We start from the raw sequence: 12,837 nt of genomic DNA, 5'->3' as shown, positions 1-12,837 counted from the left end.
TCTACCTACTTGAGGCCCTCATCATCCTTTTAAAAACGTTGACACCACAACTGTCTGCAGTATACCAGTATCTGTCTCACCAACGTCATAGGCAGAGGTAAAATCACCTCCTTGATAGTACTCGCTCCTCCCTGTTTATACATCCAAGAATTGCATTAGCCCTTTTTGCCGCAGCATCACACTGAGAGCTCATGTTGAGTTGCTTGTTCGCTATGACCTCTAAGTCGTATTCAGAGTCACTGTTTCCCATGGTACAGACCCCCATTCTGCAGGTATGGTCTGTGTTACTTGTTTCTAGATTTATAACTTTGCAGTGGGCTGTACTAAAATGTGTTTTGTTTGCTTGGTAACTTGAGCCCATTCAATCTAAAACACTCTGTATGAATGTCCTGTCAACATTATTTACCACATATTTATTTATTCATAATGTCATGTGGTACTTAGTCAAAAACTTTATAAAAGTCTAAGCATTGTACATATGTGCAGTTACCTTTAACACCCAATCTGTTAATCTCCTCAGAGAATGAAATCAGGTATTTTTTGACGAGTTTCATTTTTCATAAAACCACTGTGATTGGTGTTAATTATATTCTTAGCCTTAAATTCTTTATCAGTCGAATCCTGTATCAGCTTTTTTATTATATTGCCTGGGATTGATGTCAGACAAGTTGGCTTATAGTTGTTACCCGATTTGCCTTTTTGAATATTAACACAACATTAGTACTTCTCTAATCTTCTGGAATTTCCTCGGTATTCCAAGTCTTATTATAAATTTAACATCAGAAGGTCAGAGATCTCTTCAGCCAACTCTCTTGAAAAATTTGGATGCAAGTAGGGTGACCAGATGTCCCGATTTTATAGGGACAGTCCCGATATCTGGGGCTTTGTCTTATATAGGCTCCTATTAGCCCTCCACCCCCCGTCCCGATTTTTCACGCTTGTTGGCTGGTCACCCTAGATGCAAGTCATTTGGGCCTGCTGACTTATAAATGTTTATATACTAGTGGATTTTATCTAACATAATTCTCTCTTACTAATTGCCTGGAAAGCACTTTCACATCCTCATGATGTGAGTATAATAACTTGCTTTCTTCTAAAGATAAAAAAAAAAATATTTATTGAATTCTGCTTTTTCTGGATCATCAACAGTTTTATCATCTCCATCCAATAATGGGTCGCATCCAATAATGGGTCAATACCACTGCTGGGATTTCTTTCGTTCCTAATACTTTAAAATCTCATTGTTCTTAGGCCTGCCGACCATGGGTTTGTCCCTGATGTTTTCAGCTTCCCTTATCAATTTTGTGCACTTCATAACTTGTGATTTTTATTGATTGCTGTCTTTTTTCCCCCCTTTGCCATTTGTTATATATAGAGAGTTTTTTATTTCTACTTACGTCCTTCACTTTGCCACTGAACCAGATGGACTTGAGCGAAAAGGTGGCCTCTTTCCCGATTGTGGAATCATAGCTTTTTGGCCATATAATAAGTGTTTAAGAAGTAACTCATCCTGTTCTCTACTTTGATTCTGTGACAAAGGCTTTGTTAATTAGCACATTGATACATATGCATTCAAGATTCTGCACTTTTGGGTTATCGGTAACTATAATACAGGTGATGGTATCACTAATGTAGAGCACTCACCCCAAAACACCTCTCTTATCTACTCTATCTTGTCTGAACAAGTTATAACCAGTGACTTTCACATTCCTGTCATGAATTGCCCCACCAGGTTTCAGTAAAGCTAGTTTTATCAAATTCCTTCTCGTCAGTGAAACTTTCCAATTATTTTGTTATCTAGACTCCCAGCATTGGTGTATAAGCAGCTGAAAAATTATTTCTCTTCGCATTATTCATCACATCAATTCAATTTGTTCATGAAATTTTCAGTTTGAGTTTGTATCACATTTATTCCCTGGTATTCAGCATCCTCTTGTCTGCTCCAGGTGGTGTCCTTTTGATCTATTAGTTCTCAGCTTTCGCAAAACAACTGCAACTTTGGTCAGATCTTGGAATTAGCAGTTTCATAGTTAATAGTGCAGATATTGTTTTGTAAATCCTGATCTATTTACCAAGATGTGTTTTATCTGGAATCACTGGGTTGCTTTCCTGTTAAGCTTGCTATTAAACTAGCCCCCTTCCCCCCACAGAAGCACACACTAAACATTCTAATATAGCTGTACAGTAAACTATGCCCAATCACATTCAGTATTAATAAATTAATACTGATCAGCTCCCACATCCTTCACTGTTTTCTCATAGGTGTGCTACTTCTAAAATTAGCTTTCCTATTAAATAAATTTTATTTCTAGTGGTGCAGCATTCAGGTGTGAGGGGAGACGTGTTTTTATAACAGCTTATAATGTTTGACAACTTTTTCCTATGGGACTTTGGTAGTTTCAAGGCCAATATTAACTTGATGACTTCATAAGAGAGAGATCTAAATAGTTAGTGTAAAATATTTAGAACTGGTTGGGAACTAACTTTAATTGTACGAAAAAGAATTTTCCTGGGAAAATTTTTAAATTTGCCAAAATTTTTGATTTTCAGTCAGGAAAATCTAAATTGAATATTTCCTTTGGCATGATTTGACCTTACTTGAAATATTTTTGTTTTTTTAACTGATCCAAAACATTTTAAATCCTTTTAAAAACAAAAAACGTAACAAACCAAACAAAAATCAACCTATGTGAATTGCAGTTCTGGCTCTCATTCTCTCCTATGTGCTGGGGCTCCTGGGAAGGCTACATATGTCTTTAGGCAAAGCACTGATTTCTGCCTGAGTTGCAAGATCTGTCACAGGAGTTACATAACCTTAGGTACATTATGATCATTGTTACTTTGTCAGTACAAGTGTATGTGTTCCAGGCCTTATGTTCATCCACATGGGCTGTGCCATTCTAAAATTCCATCACTGTATAAACAGAGACAGACATTGTTTTGGACACTTTTCCATGAAATTATAAGCTTGTGACAAGTTGTAACATGCACCCTATACTTGGGTCAATGCTCTTATCAAGAAACCAGACAGAGGTTGGTGTCATGATCCTAACAAAGGCTCAGATGGGAACTTCCTAAAATTAGTTTTGAGCATGCCTTGGTAGAACCTACAGAGCTCAGCTACCAACTTCTTTCACTGGAGTCATGCATACCATGTAATAAAATCTTTGGATCCTTGTGGTCCCTGGAGCTTTAGATTCTTGGCTCCAATTCTGAAGCAAAGGTCATGCAATATGGTTGCACTTCTCCAGCTGGCACCTCTCAACTGCCATAAAGTCAGTAGCGCTTTCTTAACAAATTTCACTCCTACCCTTGCTATGTAGCCTGTCTGCTTGGTGCGGGAACAGGACAGAGCTCAACTAGTGGCAACTTTAATCTGGTGTATGGCCTTACGGGGGTCGTAGTCCGCTGTGGTAAATTAGTGTCATTAGTCATCTTGGGGGAGGCGGGGAGAGCTTGAAAATCTAAAAGTAAGCAGGTCCATGATAGATGAGGGACACTTATTCCTGCATCAAATATAACTTGGCACAGGGGAGAATCTATCCTTTATTCTCCAAAAGTGAAGATGTTTCAAATGGTAGCGGTCAAGGAGAGGAAGTGACTTATCTGTGGTTGCTGTTCATTGAAGACATAAGTTGTCATAGATCACTGCTACTTCCCCCAACCACTTTGTCAAAATTTTAAAATACGTGTATGTACGAGTTTCTAACTTGCTCTAAAGGAACTGGTGATTGAGCCACTAGGATCATTTAAGGCAGGAGCAAACACTACTCCTGAAGGAATGCTGCATCAAAAAATTAAAAATTCTGCACATAATATTTTAAAATTCTGCATATTTTATTTGTCAAAATAACACAATATAATCACACCATTTTCAGTTATTTACTGACAAGTATTTTAAAATAATTACTGAAATAATTGAAAACTGTCGTTATAATGTTGTGTTAGTGTTATTTTGACAAATAAAATATGTAGAAATTTGCACAATTTTTTGGCACAGAATCTTTAATTTTAGGTGCAGCATTTCCTCAAGAGTACCAGGGTTCTGTGTGCTGCAGTCTGGATGTGGGCAGCTTAGTTGGGGGCGGGGGGGAATCTGAATGCATAGGGGCTCGTTGCGGGGTGGGGTGAGGTTCTGGATGCAGGGGAGTCCAAACGAAGGTGATTAGGGCTCAGTGGGGGGGGCAGGGTGTTGGGAAAGTGGGGCTTTATGGGGTGTGAGGTAGGGTGCAGATGGTTGGGGCTCAGTGGAGTGGGGGGTCCAGGGGTGAGAGCTCCCAATGCAGGGGGTAAGGCTTGGGAGGGGTGGGGGGATTCTGGGTACAAGGGGCTCCCAATGCGGTAGGGTTGGGGTGGGTGGGTGTGTGTGTGTGTGTGTGTGTGTCCCAAATGCATGGGGCTTGGGCGGATGGGGAGCAGCTCCATGTACAGTTACCCACTGTCCGCATAGCTGAAGAGTGATGGGGCCGGGAAGTGGGAGGAAGGATCACTGTATGGGGAGCTGCTCCCCCTGTCCGCCCAACCCCTGTGCCTCTGCCTCTCCCCCCCCTCGCCTTCTCCCCCTCCAAGTTTCTACAGGGTTGATCTGACCCAGCCCCGTCTTCTCCATGCAGAGAAAGGGGAACTCCATTGTCATCATCCTACTCTTCCACTCCCACCCAGCCAGGACTAATGTCCCTGGAGCCAGAGCATCTCCAGACTTCCCGTTCCCCCTTCAGGGAGGGGAGAATGAGCAGTGGTGCAGCTTTTCTTTGCTTCCCCAGAAAAACAATTTTTCTGCAGGAAAGCAAAGAGACTCTATGGGGCAACATGTTTCTGCATGTGCACAGTGGTGCAGAATTCCTCCAGAAGTAAAACACACAACTCCCTTGCTGTAGTAGATAACTTGGAGCTTTCACTTTGAGCATAGCTCTAGGAGTGGTTATCTATTAACTTATCAGAGAATGGTAATTACAGATAGGAAAATTTCTGGTCTCTACAGTTACCTGTTAACTACAAAGGAAAAAATAAACTAGCCACCAGGTCAGATCCTAATGCTCCTGTAATCAGTTCTCAGCCATTTTATCCCTCTTACAAATGACTTGATGCACTGTTGCAGGCTCAGCAGTCATATTTGTAAAACTTGGTACATTTAAACCAGTACTAAACATAGGAATATGTAGTAATGAGAGTTTGATTTGAAAATATTCAGAGGCTGTAATGGGGGACAGAAGGGAACAGTGCCCCTATGTAATTATAAAATCTTTGAACTGTGACAATTTGTAGTGAACACCAGAATTCACATCAGCTAATTGTTTTGCTTTACGTTGTTCCACGTTTTTTAAAATGATCTATTTCAGAGCAATTCATGATGTTAAAGCCACAGACATGGGATTGAGCAAAGTGAGATTCAAGGCAGAAGTAGACTTTGATGGACGGGTTGTGACTCGTTCTTACCTGGAAAAGCAAGACATTGAACAGCTGCTACAAGTATGTTTAATAAAGCAATATTGTTACTTCCAGCTTTTTTTTCTTTCCCATTATCAAGCATATTAAAAGAAAAATTTGCAAGTAGATGGGATATATTGTTTTGCATTTATATAGCTCCTCATCCTGAAGAATCCCAGATGGCCTTACATATTTAACACCCTGATACAAAGTATACCCAAAGATCATACCATCAGCCTTCACTTCTGTGCTTAAATGCAGCAGTAGTGTATAGCAACACTACAAAACCTTCTTACTACAAGAAGTGTTTAAAAAAACAAAAACAAAACAAAAAAAAGTATCCAGGTCAAATTACAAAGCTAATTTTAAATAATCGGGATATTGCCCAACATTCACAAGTCGTTGTTCTGTCTAGATTTGCCTGTATAATTCCCAGCTCCTTATTCTGAAAAGCTTTTTCTAAAAACCACCCTGATTCAGAGGAAGGCCAGGCAGATGGAGTTAGGCAAGCTCACCCTGTGACAATGCCAATACCACTTCTGCAACACCTTAGAATTTTCTCTGGAAATCTCTTCTCCAAAAACTTATCATTGTAGGTCTTGCAAACTAAGCAGGCTCAGATCAGAACCAGAGGTGGCATGTTTCCAAGTCTGGTTTATGATCGTGCAGCACATTATTTCTCTCCTTGCACTTGATTTTTAAAAACTAACGTACGTTTTTAGAGATGTTGCAGGAAACGTTAAGACTATTTAAGTCAAGTTAGCTTTGTATCCAAGGAATACTGTTGATCTTATACTGTGCTATGCCTATATTAGCGATGCAATATGTGTGTCTTAAATATACTTCAGCCTTATCGCCTGTGGCTGTGATATTACAAGTTAAGAAGCATCTAGCCAGCTCTGTCCTTGGATATGAGACAGCCAAGAAAAACTCATGTTAGTATTGGGATACCATCTATAGGTTTTTATATATCTGTTAGCTTGGGTTTTATTATTTGGTGAAAAATTCCTTTCTTTATACAAGAGGTCTGCCTGGTAATTCTGTAGAGAGTGTTACATCCTGTTTTCCTTAAGCTCTTTCCTTCTGTTTGGTGCACTGTTGGCATCTCCTAGCCTCAGTTCACAGCTGGTTTACTTGGCTCTTTCTGGGGGCCAAGGATGAGTATTTCCTGCAGGCAGCATAGTGAATCTTTAGATATTACTACATTTACTCTGCCACCTGTGATGCAATACATTATACAGCTACCACTAAAGTTACACATTTTTAAATCAGCAGGTCTGGATAACTTGCATCCAAGAGTTTTAAAAGTGCTGGCCGAGGAGCTTGCTGGGACCATTAATATGAATTTTCAATAAGTCTTGGAACACCATGGAAGTTCCAGAAGACTAGAAGAAATGTGCCAATATTTAAAAGGGGTAAATGGGACAACCAGGCTAATTATAGTCCTGTCAGTCTGGCATTGATCCCAAGCAAAATTATGGAACAGCTGATATGGGACTTAATTAATCAAGAATGAAAGGAGGTTAATATAATTGATGTCAATCAACATGGGTTTATGGAAAACAGATCAAGTCAAACTAACTTGTTTGTTCTTTGAGTAAGATTACAAGTTTGGTTGATAAAGGTAGGTGTTGATATAATTTATTTAGACTTCTGTTAGCAGTTGACTTGACATTTTTATTAAAAAAAAAACTTGAATAATAAAAAATTAACATGGCATGTATTAAAAGTTTTTAAAAAAACTGTCTGATAGGTCTCAATGTAATAGTAAATGGGGAACTATCTTCAAGTGGGTATGTTCCTAGTGGACTACTTCAGGAATTAGTTCTTTGCCCTGTGCTGTTTAATATTTTTATCAATGACATGGAAGAAAATAAAATCATCACTGCTAAAGTTTGCAGATGACCCTAGGTTGGGGGATTGGTAAATAACAAAGAGGAGGGATCACTGATACGGAATGATCTGGATTGCTTGATAAGCTGTGTGCAAGCAAATAAATATACCTTTTTAATGCACCCAAATGTGAACTTAGGAACAAAGAATGTAGGTCATACTTACAGGATGGGAGACACTATTCTGGGAAGCAGTGACTGAAAAAAGACTTGGAGTCATGGTGGATAATCAGCTGAATGTGAGCTCCCAGTGCAATGCTGTGGCCAAAAGGGCTAATGCAGGGGTAGGCAAACTACGGCCCGCGGGCCACATCCAGCACACCAACAGATTTAATCCTGCCCTTGAGCTCCCGCTGCGCAGTGCTTACTACAGGCAGCTCCCGGAAACCGCGGCATGTCCCCTCTCTGCCTCCTACATTAGGGGCAGCTAGGGGGCTCTGTGTGCCACCCTCGCCCCAAGTGCCTCCCACACAGCTCTCATTGGCTGGGAACTACAGCTAATGGGAGCTGCAGGGGCAGCACCTGCGCACGGGACGGTGTGGCAAGCTGCCTGGCCATGCGTCCACATGGGAGCCAGAGGGGGGACATGCTGCTGCTTCCGGGAGCTACCTGTAGTAAGGGCTGCCCGGAGCCTGCACCCCTGAGCCCCTCCTGCCCTTCAAACCCCAGCCCTGATCCCCCCCACCCTCCAAACCCCTTGGTCCCAGCCTGGAGCACCCTTCTGCATCCCAAACCCCACATCCCCAGCCCCACCCCAGAGCCTGCACCCCCAGCCACAGCCCTCACTCCCCCCACCCCTGCCCCAGCCTGGAGCCCCCTCCTACACGCCGAACGCCTCATTTTTGGCTCCACCCCAGAGCCCAAACCCCCAGCCAGAGCCTGAATCCCCTCCCACACCCCAATCCCAATTTCATGAGCCTGCCATACAATTTCCATACCCAGATGTGACCCATGGGCCAAAAAGTTTGCCCACCCCTGGGCTAATGTAATCCTTGGATGTATAAACAGGGGAATATACAATAAGAGTAAGGAGGTTATATTACTGCTTATGTTTGGCACTGGTGTGACCACTACTGGAATGTGTGGTAAGTTTTGGTGGGCATAATTCAAGAAGGGATGTGGATAAATTGAAGAGGGTTCAGAGAAGTCACAAGAATGATTAAAGGATTAGAAAACCTGGCTTCTGTGTTTGAGCTCCTAGAGTAGTCTGCCTATTTTAGCTTAACAGAGAAATGGATAAGAGTTGTCTTGATCACAGTTTAGAAGTACCTGTATGGAGAATGAGCTCTTCAGTCTAGCAGACAAGAGTATGGCAAGATCCAGTGGCTGGAACATGAAGCTAGACAAATTCAGACTGGAAATAAGGTATAAATTTTTAACAGTGACAGTAAATAACCATTAGAACTACTTACCAAGAATTGTGGTGGATTCTCCATCAGTGTCCATTTTAAAATCAAGAATGGTTGATTTTTTTAAAAGACATGCTGTAATTCAAGCAGGGAAGATGTTAAGTTCTGTAGCCTGTGTTATGCAAAAGGTCAAACTATATGGTTACTGTGGTCCATTCTGGCCTTATGTTTTTGAGAGAGAATGAGAGGAGAGAACAAAAAGAGAGAAGCTGCTCTGCCTTGTTAGGAGAAAACGGAGAGGTTTACCAACTTTTTGAAGAGATGACTTTTTGGAAAGACAAGGTGCAGTTCTCTAAACCTAGTTTGTGAATAAAGGAAAAAGTGAAAATGTGTATGTACATAATGCAGGTTTATTGCCAGCCCATCTTCCTCCCCATCTATGTTTTACATCCTTCATCCTCACTGCCCTGAAAAGTCAGGAATGATAAAGAAGCCCAGCCTTTTCCAGTTCTTTGGCAAATGGTTGCCCATTAGGAAACATGAAAATGTTTAAAAATTGATGGTTGCTTGTTTTTCGTTTTGGTTTTGGTTTTTACCTTTCCCCTCCAACCTCTCAAATTCATTTCTTGCTAGGAAATTCAGCAGGTGAAAACTCTTGAGGAATTAGAAGCCTTCATGCTTAAACATGGAGACAATATCATTGACACACTGGGAGCTGAAGTAGACCGGCTTGAAAAGGAGCTAAAGGTAATATTAATTTTTACCAACTGATTAGTCAGTCTGAATGCTCCTATTTTGCTGATATTTAGGGCTTTGTTGTACCTATAAGAAACGCAGGAACAAAATTCAGTTAAGTATCATTGAACAAATCTGACCTTGAAAACAAGTATTTATCATGGCCTGGGTCTGCTTGACATGTGTGGTTTGCATGGTGGTTTGTTTTCTCTGTCCAAGTCGCTTGCCTTTCTAAGATCATTACAACTTACTGATTACAATCCCATGGAATATTACCTGTTTGCATTTTCTGAAAAATGGCACAGTTGTCTCAAAATGTCAGGTCATTTATAGGCCCTTGAACTCTATATCGGCTGTAATGAGAAGCAAAACAGTTTTAAATGATTTTTAACCATACACTTAATGTTGTATCAAAGTGATGTCATTGCATATGAAGAGGGCACCAATTACATACATCTTATTTTTTGTGTTCCTCTTGGCAAAACAGAATATCTGTCACTGCGACTACTGCTCTACCATGTGACACAACTTCAATAGACACACAAACAAGCATCCATCCTTTTTTTCAGTTTAGGATTTAAAGATTTCTTTCAATTGGAACAGCAAAGGTGTGTCATCGTTGTTACATTGTGGCTACTAAAACCTTAACTGAGAAGTTATGATGGGTAGGTGTGGCATGCTTTTATTTTCATTTAGCTTGTGGTCTGTCCATTATACCAAACAATAACTTTATAACTATGGATAGATTCATCACAAGGCCTCTAACACTTTTTGCCTTTTGTGATTTCAAATTCTAGAGTGGTGGTGTTGAGCTGGACAGAGATCTAGTCAGACAGTTGTGTTGTGTGACTCTGGTTTTGTATCATTAATTTATGTGCTGATGTGTGATCACCTAGTTTTAAGCAGATGCTGGGAATTCCCAAAAGTATATGTGGATTGGAGAGGTCTGGGAAGCAGTAGATGTTCAACATTCAGTTCTGTTTTTGGAGTCTGGTTTTCTTGCTTTACATTCTGTTACATCTCACAATCTGGGAAAATGCTAGTGCTTGGAAGAACAGAGTTGTCTGTTCCTCCTAGGATGAAAAGGTGGACAGGGTATCTGTCTCATGCCCTTTGTGGCTGAGCAAAAGAAGGAATAATATGTACAAATAAATTGTATTAGTCTGCATGAAATAAATGGGAAAACTGTTGATATTACAAATTTATGAAAAGCCCCAAAGGAAACTTTAATACAGAACATATCCATTCTGTACATTTCCTTGGTGGGTACTATAAGGTTATCATTTTTTTTAAATGTTTTTCCTTTCTGCTGAAGCATTTATTTTCCTGCTTTTGGAGTAGTTAAGCATTTCCTTTGTCTGAAGATGTGAGGCATTTGGGCAGACAAATATTTCCACAGGCATAGGTAAATCCCATGGTATTTTCCAAGGGGAGCATGGAGCCATGATGATAACCATAGTGTGCCAGATAAATGTTGTGCCTTTGTGATTGCCTTTTCCCTCCATGAGAAGGTGCTGTTCAAGAGCGTGTTCTAGCGTGTGTAGGATTTTTGAGAAACATTCTAAGTAATTTTAATTTTATCTTCCCAGAGTGGTGCTATTGAAAATCAAAATCAATGTTTTGACTATAGTTGGATTTGCTTGCCGGCTCTTAGTGATTTTTGAACAGCAAACTCAAGAATAGTAATTTTCAAAACATGAATCCTATTTTCAGTGTGTATAGGGATTTCAGTAATTATGTTGCTATTGAAAAAGCTTTACCTCATTTAAAGTCACCTGTAGAAATGTTGGTGAAGCATGTCACTTGAAGCAAACATCACCTGTTATGCAAACCACATATTTAATAGTATAGACCAGTTCTTTTCATGCACTTTTGACATTCAGGAAAGTGCCTCTTCTATGTGGAATGTAATTTTTTTTTCATTTGGACATTTTTACCTTTAAAACCAATTACCTTTTTAAAAATTAAATTAATTTTAATTATATTTTAAATTAAATTAAGTTAAAACCAATTACCTTTTTTAAATCATGAGCTGCTTCATACTTTTGAAAGCATTAGAACTAATTTATGAAGTTGTCACCATTCTAGTACATGCTGATAAATGTTCCTTGGTGGACAAATTCTTTAGAGCAGCCTAAAGCATGGATTAAATGTATTAGTCTGTCTTCATTTTAAAACAATTGCTATGTTACCATGAGTAGGGGTTTATTGCCAACATCATGGCAGGTCTTGTCGTCAGCATTATCGTGGTACATTTGATTGTCTATGCTTATTAATATTTTTTGTTTCAGCAACGCAATCCTGATGTTCGACATGTAGATTTGGAAATATTGTAGACTTGACAGAAGAAATCCTTGGAGTACTCTCTTTTGGAAACAGAGATGGAACAGCTATTGAAACTGCAGTCACCTCAATACCATACCTCATTTACTTCATGCTGTAGGCTTCCTGAACTGTTGATACTGACTCGTTTTCTAGAACAGCTTTAGATTCAAAATCAACAACTTTGTTTGGAAGATCAGTTCAACAAAAAGATGCTTAGCATAATTTCTACATGAGACTGTTAGAGGTGAATTTATTTGGGACTTGGAATTTAGATCTTTTAGTTTCTATAAGGCAAATGTTAATGCCTGAAAATACACAGAAGATAGTTTCCCCATTTCAATTTTTTGTCAACTTACACATCAATTTGCACTCATTTAACTACTTCCTTCTAGAAGCCATTGAAGGTATTTGCAAGATACAGATGTTTAATGCTAGAACAGGCTTTGTTTCATTTGTTCTACCTGCCAACCTTGAACCAGTTGTTATATTCTAGCTATATGGTCTCTTTCCCCCCCCCCCCCCATGAATCCCTCCAAAAAGAACTGCCCTTTTCTCGAGTTTCATGATTGGAAGCTTGCTTCTGCCAGTGTTGCAATTATTGACATAACCTCAGAGGATCAGATCAGTCTCTTGAATGCAGCTGGCTTTGGGCTTGGCCTAGAATACGTTGAGTTACTGCGCAGGATGTAGAAACTTCAACAGGCGCTTTTTTTTTTTTTTTTTTTTTTTTTTTTTTTTTTTTTTTTTTGTAGATGATCTTGGCCATGTCTTGTGTGTAGGTTTTTCTCTCTTCGGACTTTTTCCCATCCAAATGCCTTTTTGTTGCTTTAACTTGCTAACGTTGGAGGATATAAATTTACTTAGTAGTTTTCTGATATTTTTCATTTAGCTTTTTTTATCCTTTTAAGAGGCAATATTCTGCTAATGATCTTTGCTAGCAAAAACAAGAGGTGTGTAGCAGTTTTAACATATTCAAGAAATATTTATAATTAAACAGATGTGAAGATGATGTATTAATTTATTTACACAGGCACTACTTGTATGAATCTGAATTGTAAATAGCTTTTTCTCCCCCCCCCCTTCAGAAAAACCCCTTTGTGTGGGGGAAG

General features: G+C 39.6%; 1 protein-coding gene across 2 annotated transcripts in view; it reads left to right on the top strand.

Annotated features, from left to right (window-relative positions):
• Positions 1 to 12,111, top strand: part of SLC30A9 (solute carrier family 30 member 9) — a 60,377-nt gene extending 48,266 nt beyond the window's left edge. The window contains exons 16-18 of one of the 2 annotated variants that reach the window (XR_006281114.1): positions 5,340 to 5,469; positions 6,700 to 7,051; positions 9,302 to 9,415. Coding sequence is in view for 1 of the 2 variants with exons in the window: in XM_038398255.2 (XP_038254183.2) it covers positions 5,340 to 5,469; positions 9,302 to 9,415; positions 11,695 to 11,739 (289 nt within the window). In the remaining variant the exon portion in view is untranslated. Of the gene's footprint in view, positions 1 to 5,339; positions 5,470 to 6,699; positions 7,052 to 9,301; positions 9,416 to 11,694 lie in introns of those variants that run through there. The other variant, XM_038398255.2, reaches the window with a different exon arrangement.
• Positions 12,112 to 12,837: the final 726 nt, after the last annotated feature.

The sequence above is a fragment of the Dermochelys coriacea genome, chromosome 4, assembly GCF_009764565.3.
Source record: "Dermochelys coriacea isolate rDerCor1 chromosome 4, rDerCor1.pri.v4, whole genome shotgun sequence".
Taxonomy (NCBI): Eukaryota; Metazoa; Chordata; order Testudines; family Dermochelyidae; genus Dermochelys; species Dermochelys coriacea.
The sequence above is the reverse complement of the archived record's forward strand: the minus strand, read 5'-3'. Positions and strand labels throughout refer to the sequence as shown.